The 16,398-nt window shown below is 54.0% G+C and overlaps 1 protein-coding gene across 3 annotated transcripts in view; it reads right to left on the bottom strand.

The window, feature by feature from the left end:
- The window catches only part of AACS (acetoacetyl-CoA synthetase), a 59,812-nt gene extending 54,222 nt beyond the window's left edge, over positions 1-5,590 (bottom strand). Inside the window, exon 1 of one of the 3 annotated variants that reach the window (XM_070627286.1) lies at positions 5,318-5,590. In XM_070627286.1, the coding sequence (XP_070483387.1) occupies positions 5,318-5,450 (133 nt within the window). In that variant the 5' untranslated portion in view covers positions 5,451-5,590. The remainder of the gene's footprint in view (positions 1-5,317) is intronic. The other 2 variants (XM_070627289.1, XM_070627288.1) reach the window with 2 other exon arrangements.
- Positions 5,591-16,398: the final 10,808 nt, after the last annotated feature.

Raw genomic sequence — 16,398 nt, 5'->3', positions numbered from 1 at the left:
TGTCACCTGGAAACTGCTGGCTGGAGAAGGCCCCGGATCCTCCCATGACAGTGGAGACCTCCAGGGCCAGGCTGGACGACCCACGTCAGAACCTCAGCTCCGCCACGCTGCAGACGGTGCCCTCGGGCGAGCTGCCTCACCTCTCAGCCTCAGCACCGTCTTCCGTCAAACACGGAACGACAGCGACTCCTTTAAGACGCTGTGGCGCGGATCCACAGAGCACGTGCTGAGGGAGCACAGGCTCCGAGCTCCTGGCCGGCCAGAGCCTGCCTTTCTGACCGGGAAATCTAGACAAGGAGGTGGTCTTCTCTGGGACCCGGTCTCTCTCCACAAAAGAAGACACGGTCCTTATCACAGGGTCACTGCGTGGACTGAACGAGCCAGACCACTCAGACCACGAGGAACAGGGCTTGGCCGAGGGAAGGCGCCGAATGTGTGCGCCTCTATCCTCACTGTTCATCACAGCGCAGGAGCGTGACCCACGCTGGCCACCTGACAGCGCAGGATGACTGACGTCGAGACAGGCGTGTAGAGGACAGGACGGCATCAGTAAGCAGAGATGCCATGTTCTCAGTCAAGAAGGAGGGCGGGGCCGGCCCCGGGGCCGAGGGGTTGAGTTCGTGCGCTCCACTTCTGCAGCCCAGGGGTTTCATTGGTTCGGATCCTGGGCACAGACCTAGTACCGCTCATCAAGCCACGTTGAGGCAGCGTCCCACACAGCACAACCAGAGGGACCCACAACTAGAATGTACGACTATGTACTGGGGGGCTTTGGGGAGAAGAAGGAAAAGAAGAGAAGATTGGCTACAGATGTTAGCTCAGGTGCCAATCTTTAAAAAAAAAAAAAGGAGGGCAGCGCCAGGCCCGGCGGTCCTCTGGGAGAGGGGCCTCCGACGGGCCGGGGAAACGGCACTGGAGCAGGCCCCGCAGCTCCCCTCTCTCCCACAGTCTGTTTTCTCCTTTAACCACCCTGGTCCTCCCAAACTGCAGAGTGTTCCAGCACCAAAAACTTGCCCCAGCCGGTACGAGAGAGGCACCAGGCTAGCAACCCTGCCCTCCACCGAAGACCTCAAAAGCCCCTCACGAAGCCCGTGACCAACAGCATCCTCGAGGGAGGACGCCGTAACCAGCTGCCGATCCGGGGAGCGAGTGGTCACAACAGCACGAGGGCCCAAGGACGTGGAGAAATGGGTGGCTTTGCACAGACGCCTTCCCACAGCCGACAGCTCAGCCAAGTCAGCGAACACGCTTCTCCAGACGAGCAGGGGCCCCTTCAGGCTTCTGCTCGCACACCCCTCGCCTCTGCTCACAGGCTCAATCCGGAAAACGAGACAAGCGACGACAGGCACGTTTGGTTCTGTCCGCAGGAGGTTTATAAAGAAACTGAACTAGCTGCCAACATCTTAAAAGCACAATTTTCAAATGAAATTCGAGATTTCTGGCTTCTCCCAAGGAAAGAGAATATCTGGCTGTGGGAGCCAGCCAAGGATTCTCACCTCCCGGTGCTGTCCCCTCCCCACACTGAGCAGGGCTATCTGTGCAACCAACACAAAGCGATGGGAGTGACCGAGCGCGACCTGCAAGGCTCGGTCATGAGAGCCTGCCGCCTCGCCCTGCTCTCTTGGACCACTTGCTCTGAGAGAAGCCAGTGGCCACGTCGCGAGGCGTGCTGCCTGGCACGGAACAGAGGCTTCCTGTCCACACCCAGCACTGACTCATGGCCACGTGTGCAAGTCACCTGGGAAGTGGCTGCTCCAGCCCCCGTCAAGCCATCCGATGATGGCAACCCCGGCAGACCGCTGGGCTGCGGCCTAACGAGGCCCAGAGCCAGAGCCAGAGCCAGCGGGCTGAGCCCCTCCCAGGGGCCTGACCACAGCGACTCAGAGATAGAGACTCTTTATCGTTGCGTGAAGTCGCTGAGTCTCGGGGTAACTTGTAAGGCAGCAACAGATAACTAACACACTGTGACACCACATGGGGACAATCAGCTAGAGCTGCTAACAGCTGCCCGCCTGGCCCTTCACCCACACGAGAAGGAACAACACAGAAGTAAAGAGCGTTGATTCTGGAAAGGGACTATTGCTCCAGCACTCAGAGCGGCGAGACCTCAACCAAGACTCTGAGCCTCCGTTTTCTCAGCGGGACAACGGGTCAAGAGCAGCACCCGCTGGCCAGTCACTGAGGATTTAGTTAATACCTGTAAAGTGCCCGAATGGGGCCTGGCACGTAGAGAGAACTCAGGAAATAGCAACTCTCACAAACACCTCTGTCGCCTGCCTGGTCCCTGCAGGTGTCTGAGCTGGCAGCCTGCTTCCCGCGTCACCCCTCCTTCCTCTCCACCTGGGGGAACTATGATCGGCCGCCACCTTCCAATCTCAGCTCAGACTCCACAGGCCCTTTTAAACTGCTTTCTCCAATGGACCCACACAGTGCGGCGCTGAGAAGCCGCCAGCATGGTGTGCTGCCGCTCAGCACGGACTCGCCTGGAGCGCTGCTCCCTCCCGCACCTACGCTCCAGCTGTCAGAACTGAGACCATGCCCTCTGTTTGCAGCAAACTCCATTCCAGCTGCTGGCATCCAGAGGGGACCTGCAGCTGGTGGCATAGAGAGAGACACTTGGCGCAGTCCTCCCAAAGAGCATGGCCTGAAGCTGGTGCCACTCCCCTAATGACAGGGGCTGCTGCCTACAGCAGGTCCCGGGCCCACGTAAGACACCTCGTACCACAAGTGCAGATGCTGGGCTGCAGCTGCAGGCTGCTCCGAGGAGGCCCACATCCACAGGGCCCCCGAGGCCTATGTGTGGGTGCGGGGAGTCCTCAGGTGACCCTGCTAGAAGCAGTGACAAGAACCAACCAACCCATGGCTCTGAGAGTGGCAAGAGGACACGTAACTCCACCAAGGCCTGCCCTTCCTGAACCACAGGGACAGAAACTTCATGCCCGTGGATGTTGGTCTGGCTCGTGGAGAGGCGCCAGGCTGAGGAACACCCCCCCATCTGTCCACCCTCAGGGCTGGGCAGGCTGAGGGGGCCTGGGAGGATGTGGTCCTGGCTCTCTCTGTACATCCAGTCAACAGCATTGCTCCAGACGGTGTACCAGCTACACACAAGCCACTGTTGGAGGCACAGAGGATCAAGTCCAAGGGCACTGTCTTCAGCAATAAGAACGCCCACAAATAAATGAAAAGGCAAGGTGGGATGAACATCCAAGTTACATGCCCCTGGAGAGTGGAGGAGCAGAAAAAACCATCAAGGAGAACAATCAAAGAGAAGGGAGTGTGTGAGCTGGACCTCAAAGGCCCCAACCTCCAGGGCCGGGCCTGTGGAAAGGAGAGGAGCAGGGGGGTGCAGCGCAAGAGGAGGAAAAGGCAAGACCTGAGCTCTAAGCAGCCCCCCAACCAAGAGAGGAACCCTGCTCAGCTCGGCCGGCCGCTGTCACGTGGGCACACAGACCCAGCATCACAGGCCTTCGGGTTTTCAAAAGACGTTGGCAATCTTGCTTTTCCTATGCAGTCTGGCAGTATGTGAGCCACTGAACCACGTCTGCAGGTCCAATCTGGCCTATAGGCCACCAGCCCACAAGCCCTGAAGGACGGAGAGGAGGCCAGCAGGCAGCCGGGAACTACCGGTGCTCGCTGGTGTTTACTCAGCAACGCCCACGGGCCAGGCGTGGGTGACCCCCTCACACCCCTCATGATGCAAGTCCTCTCATTATGATAGAATGAGCCTCTCAATGATACAAGCCCATTCTCCAGATGTAGAAACTGAGGCTTGTGGAGCCCCAGCGACTTCCTCCTGCTTAAACAGCTAGGAAGTGATAGACCCAGTTCAAAATCCAGATTACAGGGCTGCCCTTATGTGAAATCATTTCGTAAAGTGTCAGAGCTGGACAAGCACCATTACTGCTAGCAGAGCAAAGAGAGATGGAATCACGGCTAAGTAACCCAAAAGAATGTCCTACTCCTGGCTTTTCCTGGGGATCAAGTCTGTTCTCTCCCAATCCAACACACGTTAATTGACCGACTACTACCCAACAGGCCCCGAGAGGAATAAGACCGCACCTGTCTCCAAGGTGCCCACTCTCGAGCGAGCAGCAGGCAGGGAGAAGGCTGGAGCCGGGGAGCCACAAGGCCACCAGGCTGTGGAGGGCCTGGAAGCTGCCAGGTGGACTGTTGGCAATGCAACGGTCAACAAGGAGCCATTGCGAGGCAAGAAGTGACAAAGTCAGACCTGTTCTTCAAGACTCCTCTGGTGAAGCAAGCAGGATGCACTGACCGGGCGAGGGAGGAAAAGCAGGGAGGAGGACACTGACCGGTTCAGGGAAGAGGAGAGAGGGCCCCAGGAGAAGCGCTGCGCTGGGCGGGAAGAGGGAGACAGAGCAGGCGGTGCTGCCAAGGCGGGCGTCCCTGCAAGCCAGGGGACCGGGTCTCCATTTCTGTGAGGCTGACTGAGGACAGTGATGCCACCAACAGAAACACAGGGGTCCCCACAGCCAGCTGAGGGGGTGCAAAGGGGAGGAAAGGCCATGACGAGTTGAAAACCCCTGCGGGGCGTCCACCAGGTAGCAGGACAAACCACCCAGAGGTAGGGGAAAGCACGGGGAAAGGGGCCCTCCTCGGCCCAGCCCTCACCAGCCAGGAGGTTCCTGAGGGCCAGGGCGGTGGCTGGAAGGAGGGCCCTGGACCAGCCTCTGTTTGGGGCTGGGAGCGTAAACAGGAGAGGAAGGAGATCCACCGCATCCCAAAGGAAGGCTCCTCCCTGAGCATCCTTCTCCCAGGTGCCTGGAATTCAATGCTGACCTTCTTGCAGGGTCAGCCTGGGGGGCTACGACAAGGCACTATCGCCTGGCAGGTGACCCCACAGAGGGGAAGAGCCAAAGTCAGAGAGGCCCTACTGGGAGGAAGCCCCCCAGGCTGGAGAGCAAGACCCCAGGGAGCACCTCACCACACAGGGGCAAGCCTAGCAAGGGACCCCCCCCCCAGTCCACAGGGGGCTCCAGGCCAGAGGGGGGATCCTCCCGGGGAGGCAGATCCCGCAGTCGGTGGGAGCCGGGCACCGTGAAAGCAGACGAGGTGACACGCGCACGGACAAGGGGGAAACCCCACCGTCAGAAGGTGCCCCCCGCCCCGGACCGGGGCCCCGCGTCCGGTTTCCGTCCCAGAAGAGAAACAGAGGACATCAGGAGGCCGTTCCAACAACTAGGAGGGGCCCTGACAGCAGCGCCCAGGAACGGGCGCCCGGTCGCCAGGAGGGGGCCCCCTGCCGCGAGGGGGAGCCCGATTTCCGGAGCCCCCGGGCCGGGCCGCGCCCCGCACTCACCGAGCGCCAGGCCGCAGGCGGCGCCCACGGCCGCCCGGAAGCGGTCCATCTGCGTGTTCTTCTTGCTGTCAGGCTCCCACATCACCTGGCACTCCAGGATCTCCTCCCGCCCGGGCCGCGACTCCTTGGACATGGTGCGGGGCGGCCGGGGCTGCGCGGGGAGCGGGGCCGGGCCGGGGCGGCGGGGGCGGCGGTGGGGCCGGCGGAGGGCGGCGGGGGGCGAAGCGGCGGCGGACGCTGGGGCGGCGCGGGCTGCGAGCGGCGCGAGTGCCGCCGGCGCGGCCGCCTGCGCGGGACACCCGACAAGCCCCGCCCCCGACCAGCCCCGCCCCTAGGAGGCCCCGCCCCTAGGAGGCCCCGCCCCTCTCCGCGTGTAACCCTCCGCGCCCGCCGGCCTCGCAAAGGAGTGCTCGCCGCCGGGACTCGAACCCGCGCCCACAGCGTGGGCGGGGCTGCGCAGGCGCGTTGGGCCTCGGCTCCCCGCCCTCCCCCGGGACGCGGAGGGGTTAAAGCCGCGCTGGCTGGTGTCGGGGTTGGTTCATTCAGTATTGACTCGTTCTTCCTTTAGGCGTTTGCTGCTCGCCTGCTGGGGAGCCGGCCCGCTGCGGAGCTTTGTGGACACAGATGTGAATAAAGCAGAATTCCTGCCCCTCCAGCAAGTGGGGCTAAGGGTGGGGGACAGGTGTGGGAAGGAGAGGAGACAATTAACAAATAGATACATCGTGTATGTCATACATGGGGTAATGCATACGGGAAGATACGTAGTGTACCCATGACTATCCCAAGTACTTAGCAGAATAATACGTACAGTATTATTCGTATGATAAAGGTATTAAGTGCTATGGAAAGACGGAAAGCAGGGAGGGATAGAAAACATAGGAGGAGGTTTCCATTTAAATAGGATTGTCAGGGAAAGTCCCATTGAAGAGGTGACCTCTGCCAATGACTTGAGAGTGACAGGAGTGAGCTACTGCTATCTGGGGGGAAAGTTTCTAGGCAGAGGAAACAGCAGGTGCTAAGGCCCTGAGGCCGGAGAGTGTTGGGCATGGTTACAGAACTATGTAAGGAGGCCAGTGTCTTTGACTTGCAAGACCTGGGGTAGAAGATAAAGTCAGTGACGGAAGAGGTGACAGCTCAGGTGGGTCCTGGAGACCGTCGAAGACTTTGGCTTTTACCCTGGGTGAGATGAGAGCATCGGAAGGTTTTGTGCAGAAGAGGGACACGCTCTGACTGCAGCTGTGATAGGAATCCCTCCGTCTGCTGAGTGAGAACAGTCTTCAGGAAGCCAGGGTCAAAGCAGGGAGACCACTTACGATGATGTTGCAAGAGGTGATGGTGGCTAGCCCAGGGTGGCAGCTGTGGAAATGGAGAGAAAAATGGGACTTGGATATATTCGGAGGGTGTATGTACTGTACTCACAGTTGGCACTGTGCTGGGACTTTCCCATAATCCTGTAGTAATTCTCACAGCCAGCCCAGTCAGCTCCCCGCAAGGACAGGATTTCACAGCATTGCAGTTTTATGAAGCAACCTCCTATCTCTCCCACTTAATCTTAAACAGCTTCCATCTCCCAGCCACCACAAGTAAACTAGATTCTAACTTAAAACAGGGCGCTTGCTGTATCAACATGACTGCCAGAAGAGCCCCCTCCCCTCTCTCTCATTGACGAATGGACACCAAATCTGAAAGAAATTGCATATAAAAATGTATGGATGTTCTTCAATGTATCTTGAGAAATTTAGAAGTACTGGAAAATATTCCAGTTTCAATTAGAAGAATCAGTGTCAGTAAATTTCACTGCTTTGGTGGTTCTAAAATCAGTGCCTTTCAACCCAAGCCAAACTTCACCCTTAGGGGAAATGTCTGAGCCCAAGAAAGATGAGAGAATGGTATTTACTCACTTAAAGAAGCTCTGGTGCTGGGTAGCTGTTTCCACCCAGGGCCAGGCGCGCCGGGCAGAATTGGGGTGCGCGATACAAGCGAGCCTCTGTTATCATTGTTCAGCAGGTGAAGGGCGATCGATGCTTTCTCTGGCAACTGTAAGGACTGAGTACATATGAGACTGAGGATCTGTCAATTAATTGCATTAAAAGGACCTGTGCGTCCACGTCCCTTGGAAATTCTTCGTATTCCCTCCAGGGATCAACGTGCCCCGAATTAAAGACCCACTGGTCTAAGTCAGTCACAGGGCTCCTTTTTCTCCTTTGCCAGTGATTGGCCCAGGGGCCGCATGTGAGTGGTCAAAGAGACCAAAAGGGGGGGTACTACAGCCTGGGGAAAAGTGTTCCCCTGATGGCCAGGTCCTTCTCCTGGGAGCTGCGACAGACCTTTCCTGGTCCCGAGAAACAAGGGTGTAGAAAGCCCTTAAACAGAGGATGGCAGGGCAGTAGAGGGGAAGCCCCGTCCTCGCAGAGCTGCCTGAGCAAGGCTGTACCTAGCCCTGGGCTTCCCGGTGAATGACCAGTACCTGTCCTCAGGGCTTCAGCCGCTGGGCTTTGAGGGTCACAACTTCGTGCCCAAAGCATCCCAACTGAAAGTTGCCAGAGGTCGTATTTCACTCTCACTTTCCCCTGGACGTGCTTCTGTTCACTTTGACACGTTCCTCGCCCACGTGCTATGGTCTACACTCCTGGTCTGAAGATATGAAGCCATCAGTAATAACTAGGGAGGGTCAGATCCCCAAGCCAGGACCCATCTATCGCAGCTCCTGTGTCAGGGTTCCATTAGGACAGGGAGGACAAGAACTGAGGATTCTCCACGTAAACAAACTCAGGCACCCAGCCCAGTGCTGATCTTTGGGAAGAACCATCCAGACAGAGGGCATAGTGAGTGCAAAGGCCCTGGGGCACACTTGACCCCGTCAAATGGTAGTGGCCATATAGGGCCTTGGGAGGCCATGAGGTAAGGACTTTGGATTTTATTCAAAGTGTGATGAGAAGCCATTTGGGGAGTGATGTGGTGCCTTTTGAAAGGACTGTTCTAGCACTACATGGCAATAGAATGAGTAACATTGGGTTTGGGGGGTGGACGGAGTGCAAGCAGAGAGACCTGTTAAGGGATCTTGTGGGAGTTCACATGTGGTCTCATGGTGGCTTGGACCAGGTGGAAGGTGGAGATGATGAGCAGGGGGCTCTTTATCCATCTATATCTAGATCCCTATTTATAAATACAAGCTTATGTAGACACACATCTTTAAATGTCTGTATAACCAGAGCGTATTTTGGCAGGTGGAGTGAAGAGGATAGGCTGCTGGATCACATAAGCAGTCCTTGGAGCCCGACAAGGTGAGAACAAGTTGTAGCCTAAATAAAACTGATTTTCCCCAAGTCACGACCAAAGGAGTAATGACGTGGGACCAAACTAGAGGAGAGAGACTGACCCTGTGGCCGAGTGGTTAGGTTCGCGCTCCGCTTCGGCAGCTGGGGGTTTCACCAGTTCGGATCCCGGGCATGGACATGACACCGCTCATCAGGCCATGGTGAGGTGACATCCCACATAGCACAACCAGAGGCACTCGCAACTAGAATCTACAACATGTACTGGGGGCTTTGGGGAGAAGAAAGAAAAAAAAGATTGGCAACAGTTGTTAGCTCAGGTGCCAATCTTTAAAAAAAAAAAAAAGAAAAGAAAAGAAAACAGAAGGAGGGAGGACCAGGAGGGCAAGAAGCCGACATCCCTCCATTTCTTGCAGCTGCTCGCACAACAGCCCCCACCAGGCTGGCCCCGAAAGAAGGGGAGGGGTGCTGCCAGTTGGAGACTCAGCCCCGTTCCCTGGTTTATCAGGCCAAAGGGTCGTTTGAGGACTTCTTTTTCTGGCCTCCGTGGTGTGGTTGCCTCAGCCCTCCCGTCCACCCGCGGGGATGTGGAAATCAGGTGGATGCCAGTTCCCCAAGACCAGAGGTGCCTGAAGTAACATGCCGAAGTTCAACCTCCCACCTCCTCTCCAACCCCAAGGGGACAGCAGAGGAGAACACATGGCCACGACCCAACATCCTGGGCAGGAAGTAGGATCAGTAAGCGGTAGGATGGTCATCCAGTGCAACATTGTGCGGCATCGAGAAAGGACCCGCTCTGCAGATGCGTCACAGGGTGAATCTCAGAAACAGAACGCTGAGCAAACACACGGGCCACAGAAGTGGAGAAACTGTATTTCCTTACAGAAAGGTCAAAAGTAGGCAAAGCCCCAAAGTATCTTGTTTGGGGATACATACATGTTTTTAAAAAACATAAAGAAAAGCAAAGAAATGCTTAACAACATTCAGGGCCCCAGTTTCTTCTAAGGGAAGCGAGGGGGGCAGTTCAGGGAGGGGCTCCCAAGACACTGGCCGTCCCTGTCGTACTGGGTGATAAGCATTCGGTGTGCATCTGTCATTCTTTAAACTCCACACACATGCTATATTTGTTCATTTTGTGTCCTTCATACACCTCACGATTTAAAAAAATAAAAGGAGGGCCCAAAACTGATGCCATTGAGTGTTTTACTTCACCAGGTCTGGGGTGAAAATTTAGAAATGAACTGAAAGTCTGTCAGTAGGGAATGGCTAATAAAGTGTGGTGTAGTCCATACTTTGCCTTACTACATGCATCAGATAAAAATCAGAAGATTGGGGCCAGGCTGGTGGCGTAGTGGTTAAGTTCACACACCACTTTGGCAGCCTGGGGTTCGCGGGTTTGGGTCCCAGGCGTGAACCTACACACTGCTCATTAAGCCATGCTGTGCAAGCATCCCACATACAAAACAGAAGAAGATTGGCACAGACGTCAGCTCAGGGACAATCTTCCTCAGCAAAAAGAAGAAGACAATCAACCTATAAACAGCATAGTTGTCACAGAGATTGTTGAAGAGGAAAAGCAAATTACAGAATGATATCTGCAGTTATAGAAAAACATACAAGACACCATTTGTGTTCAAAAACATATTTCTTAGGGCCAGCCCAGTGGCATGGTGGTTAAGTTCATGCACTCCACTTCAGCAGCCCGGGGTTCATGGGTTCAGATCCTGGGTGCTGACCTACACACTGCTCATCAAGCCATGCTGTGGTGGCATCCCACATACAAAATAGAGGAAGATGGGCACAGATGTTAGCTCAGGGCCAATCTTCCTCACCAAAATATATATATTTCTTCTTTTGCATATATAATATTTTCTCTACATTAATATACGTGTAGGAAGGATAGTGTAGTAGGTTGAGCGATGGCTAAGATACGTCCACTTGGAAACTGTGAATGTCACCTTCTTCAGAAACAGTCTTTGCAAACGTGATTAAGGTAAGGATCTTGAGATCATCCTGGATTACCCATATAGGCCTCAACTCGAATGACATTTGTCCTTATAAGAAACACACAGAGGAAAGACACAGGGAGGAGCCCATGGAACACAGAGGCAGACGTCGGAGTGATGCAGCCACAAGTCGAGGGATGCTGACAGCCAGCAGGAGCTGGACAAGGCAAGGAAGGACCCTCCCCTGGAGCCTTCAGCGGGAGCACGGCCCTGCCCACGCCTGGATCTGGGACTTCTAGCCTCTGGAACTGTGAGAGAACAAATTTCTGTTGTTGTAAGCCACTGAGTTTGGGGTCATTTGTTACAGCAGCCCCGGGAAACTAATGCAAATATCCATTAAACTTCTGACAGCGGTTACCTCTGGGGAGGCAGGACAGGACCAGGATGGAGGAGATGTCAAAAGATGCTGGCATCTTGTCTGCCATGTTGCCATCTTGTATAAGGAGATCGTACTGTTACTCCTTGCAGTGTTAAAGCTGACTGTCTAGCTCCCCATTGGAACGTCAGCTCCATGAGAGCCGGGGGGGGGGGGGGGGGTCTTGGTCAGTTTTGCTCAGCACTTGCGCGCAGCACAGAGCTCGGCACCCACGGATGCTCTGTATAGATCTCTGGCATAAGTAAGCGAAGGATCACAGTTTATGTAAATACTTCCAAATGTCCATCTATGCTTAAAGCCTCCCGCTTCAAGCCTTCTCTTTCCTGAAGCCTGGAAAGAAAGATTTCCTTGGGTGCAGTCTGGACATGGAACTCAACCATTCAACAAGTTGTTTCTGACTGAGAGGAGAGCCTAGACCGGCTCAGGGGCTGCAAGAGTGTGCGAGACCGGCCGAGTGTACCCCTTCCCCACACACAGCAGAGCCTACCAGCCCAGGACAGATACAACGGGGCGAGAACATTCGAGGTTCACATGCAAGGTTCTCGAGCTGGATGTTGCTCAATAGACTGAATGAGAGTAAGAATTCATGAGGCACATTTTCTTAAACTCAAGAAAAAAATCAGAAGACTATATTCTTATTCTTGGAATCTAATTCAAGAAGATCAAGCCATAAAACTTTTTTTTTTTTTTTTTTTTTAGGAAATTGGGAAATCTGGCCAATTCTGCAAATCCAGTGAATTGATTCTTTGGCAAACTGGCTTTCAGCAAATTGATTTTCGATGTCCTGGACCACTTCTGCTGGGGTCACCTGTCACAGACATTTGTCATTAGTTCACATGTCACCCCCTCTTCCTCAGCCAGCCAAGAGCTACTTACACAGTCCTCCCACTGCCCCCCCACCCCCAGGCACTCTCTACACATTTCGTTCTGCTTCCTTCACAGCACAACACTAAATCATCCTGATTATCCATGCGTTTACTTTTTTTTTATCTTCTGTCTCTCCCCATTACAGTGAAGTTCCATGACAGCAGGGACCTTTCTCCTGTGTTGGCACATGGGAGGCACAAAATAAATATGATGCGGGGTCGGTGAGCCGAGGAGTCGAAAGAAAGATTTCTTGGACTCTCAAGATCTGGCGGTAGTGCTCTTTTATTTAGAGAATAGTGTGGAATAGCATGGGGACAGGACCCATGGGCAGTCAGAGCTGCTGCGTGGGGACAGGACCCACGGGCAGGAGGAGGTGCTGCTGCCCCCGCTTCTGCTGCAAACATGGGTGGAGAGTAAGGCTAAATTTAAGGCATAGGTATGTGAGCCATCTCCCCACAAGACAAAGGAAAGAACATGCAAAAAAGTTAAAATGGTATCAGTGCAGGTGGGGTCTGGCCATTGGGTGGTCCCACAACTTTTAGATAAGAATCAAATCGGATTAAGTAACGGCCAGAAGCCATCACCCTAAATCAGTTACATGAGGTTGCCAGACAGTAAACAATTTAAGTTCTTGCCTTCCCCATTAAGAGTTTCCAGAGATAAGGCCATCCCCCCTTCCTCCTGGCGCAGAGAGGGAGGCATGGAGATTTCCTTCACAAATGCAAATATCTCTCAAAGGGCAAGCAAACTCTGCTCCTCGGAGCCTGCTTCTCATCTAGAGTTTTAAAATTAACCAGCCTAAAATCCTCATCAAATATATGTTACAAGAATGCATCATCCCCTGCATCTCACTGATACCCACCACTGTGGGCTCACGGCAAACACTCAGAGGGCACAGGTGACAAATAAAAATGGCAAGCAATAGGATATATGAGGAAGCCATTTGGTGTGGACCTGATTCGGCCTGACTTTGTTTTTTCCAGGGGGGCCTGACTGTGGCTATTGAGCACGCATTGTATGATCTGCTTAGATGTTTCCTATGGCCAGAACAAAGGCCCTTGAGATAAAGGTGCAACTTCCCCCCACATTGGCATTTTTCCTTAGGCTAGAAACTGATTGTTGCACTCACCTTTGACCACCCAGCTCACCTGTGACCAACCAGCTGGAGACAACAGACTGCCACCCTGCTGCGTTCACTGAGACAGAAGACCTACCTGCTGTTTCCATCAATCGCTGTGCCGACAGAGCAGTCTCGCGACTATTGTAAAAGGGACATTTCAATCCTATGTGAAACATCCTCTCTGGGGGTACATAACCACTCTGTGCACCCCACTTCTTTGGTGCCCTTTCTTCCTTCGGGAAGAAAGGCCCCGGGTTATAATCCTCAGATTTAAGCTCAGATAAGGTCACCCAAATTTTCATTTATAGATTGGTTATGGATTATTTTCGTCGACACAGGCTACTTCCTTACTGTTTTCTGGATGACATTCAGCCACTCAACATCCCCCAACTTGCCAGGATACTATCAAAAGGGTTTTAGACAAGACAAATCCTATTACCCTAGTGCTAATGGTGAAACGGGTATTCCCACCAGCAGAGGCCTCATTTAGTCCTAAAGAGATTTGGACCAGCCATAGAAGCCACCCACACAGCTGGCGAACATTTCCTCTCTTGCCTGTCTTTGACAGGGCAAGAAAGCGTGAGCCCATGATGAGGTGACTCTCCACCCCCTCGCTTGATTCGGCTTCTTTCTCCTCTTGTGTAAGCGTCAAGTAGGGAAAAGGGTGACGAAAAATACAAAGTCTCCAGGACAAAGTCTGCAGCAGGCACATAAGGTAAAGAAGGAGTTCGAGGGTGTAATAAGACGCAAAGAAATCATATTATCACACACACACTTCTCTTTCCTTTTTCATGGCATCCCCTATGCACACAGCAAAGGCCTCCAGAAGGCTGCTCCTTGTTTAGAAAGCTTCCTGCCGCTCCACTCATTGCCTGTGGGTACAATTCAAGGAAGAATCCGGATTCTCCACCCGGGGACCCTGTTTTTACCCACAGCACCATCCCCCACAGAAACTGAGTCCTTGAGTCCCTCCAGCAGGATCCAGGGCAGCACTTGGCTCCTGCCTATCTGGTTTCCCGAGCGCTTACCACGAGCACATTAGCAGCTCAATAAATGTTTACGGAAAGATTTCTTTCCATATTTATCTGGACATCCACCCTGGGTCAGAATTTGTGTCTCTCGTCTATATTGGAAGTCTAAATTGGTCATTTCTTTTGGATATTTTGGAACATTTCAACCTTTTTTAAAAATTTTCGTTAGCATCTTTTTATTTGTTCATATTCATGATTCTTTTGGTCGTGGAGTGTTTTTTATTTCTTTATCTTTTAACTTATGGCTTTAGGATGTCACGGGAGAGTTTGAATTAGCTAAAGGCGTTTAGCAGCAGGGAAAGCCCCTTCTGGGCGAGGCCACCAGCTCCACTCGTTTCTCCTCCATGAGGCTCGATAGCACCCACCGCCCCTGCCAGCCCCTCCCGGGTCCCCGCCGCCCCCGCCTGGAGCTCGAGCCCTCCGCGCAGCGGAAGGATCCGGCCACGAGGACCGCACCACACCCAGCCCGCGTGCTGATTGGCTGGCGGAGGCCTGGCCCCACGTCAGCCCAGGCCGCCTCGCCGCGGAAGGCGGGCCCGAGCGCCAACCAATCGCAAGGCGCCCCGCCGTGCACGGGCCCCACCTCTCAGCCAATCCGAAAGGGGACCCGGGGAAAGGCGTGCCCAATTGGAGCCGGGCAGCGGGGCGGGGTCACCTTCGCCGCCGCGGAGGCCGGGCGCTGTCACCTTGACAACCCGGGGGTCCCCGGAGAGCCAGCCGGGCGCGTCCGGCTCTGCTCCCCCAGCCCCGAAAGAGTCACCTGACGTCAGGGAGTCACGGTCTAGAGCCTGCCGCCTGTGGGGCAAAAGCAGTGCGTGGGAGAGGTTTATTCACTGATATATCCAGAGACGCGCTTGGGCTCCTAGGGTGTGGGGGTGTGTCCCGTGGGGAGGAAGCGAACCCCCTCATCCGATCGCTCAGGGTAGTGAGGAGTGAGAAACAGAAAGGCACAGAGCAGAGCGGCTGCGGGGGAGCGGAGGGGCTCCTTCTGATGGAACGGTCTGCGCTATCGTCTGGGCTCCTCTGAATTACACCTGTGATGCTGCCAGGAGGCGTTTTCCCAGTATCCCTCCTACTTGGCCGTGGGGCAAGAGGCGCGGGACTCCCAGGCCGGCTCCCCACAAACGCAGGCGCCTACAAGAGGCAGGATGGTCTCCCCATTCCAGTGGGTCCGACCAGCCCCGTTGCCCCTCCCGAAGACAAAATGGAGATGAGAAGCTGCCACGTGGCTCTTTAGGGCGGGGCCAGGATACGTGGGGTGGTTTGCCTGTTGCTTAGGTTGTGCAGCCTTGGGGTGAGGTCTGATGCGCCTTGGAAGCACCTTAGGAAGGTGACTGTGGACCCCATGCGCGACCATGTGAGGCAGGCAGTTCTAGGCAGCGTTGTCCTTGTCGGAGACCCAGATCTTCACTGCAGTGTGCCGAACTCCCCCAACATAAAACCCCAGAAAAACGACTGTGCTTTTCCTCGCGGGAGTTCAGTTTTTCAACATTAAGGGGGCATTTCTTCTCTAAATAGTAATACACTACCCATCCAAACTCAGAGGTTGAAAAAGAGGGCCAGGTCACTTAAATTTTTTGAGCATAGTGAAAAAAGTGAAGAAATGCTGAAATTGGGTTATACTTTAAAATGCCTACTCTATTTTATTTTTGCTGAGGAAGATTAGCCCTGAACTAACATTGGTTATCAGTCTTCCTCTTTTTGGTTGAGGAAGATTAGCCCTGAGCTGACATCCATGTCAATCTTCCTCTATTTTATGTGGGATGCCACCACAGCGTGGCTTGATGAGCAGTGCCAGGTCCACACCCAGCATCAGAACCTGCGAACCCCAGGCCACTGAAGCAGAGAGCACAAACTTAACCACTGTGCCACCAGGCCAGCCCCTCAAATGATTCCTTAAAAAAGTAAACATATACCTATTATATGATCCAGCCATTCCACCGCTAAGTATTTACCCAGGAGAAATGAAAGAATATGCTCATACAAAGATCTGTACATCGGTGTTCATAGCAGCTTTATTTGTAATAAGCCCAAGCTGGAAACAACTTGAACTTGCCAGCAGGTGAACTGATAAACAAACTGAGGTATATTCACACGTGGAATACTACCCAGCAATAAAAAGGAGGGAGCCACTGGCACACAACCATCTGGGTGGATTTCAAAGTAATTATGCCGAGTGAAAGAAAACAGGGTGGAAAAGAGTACATGCTGTTTAATTCCATTTATAGAAAACAGTAGAAAATGCAAATGAACGTCCAGGCACAGACAACAGATCAGAGGTTGCTTGGGGACAGGAGAGAGGGGAGAGGGAGAGAAGGCAAAGGGACACGAGGCACTTTTGGAGGTAGTGGACATGCTCACTGTCTTGACTGTGGCCTTGTCACAGATGGAGACATATGTCCACAG

Source organism: Equus przewalskii, chromosome 7 (assembly GCF_037783145.1).
Source record: "Equus przewalskii isolate Varuska chromosome 7, EquPr2, whole genome shotgun sequence".
In the NCBI taxonomy this organism is placed as follows: domain Eukaryota; kingdom Metazoa; phylum Chordata; class Mammalia; order Perissodactyla; family Equidae; genus Equus; species Equus przewalskii.
This window is presented reverse-complemented; position numbering and strand designations above follow the sequence as displayed.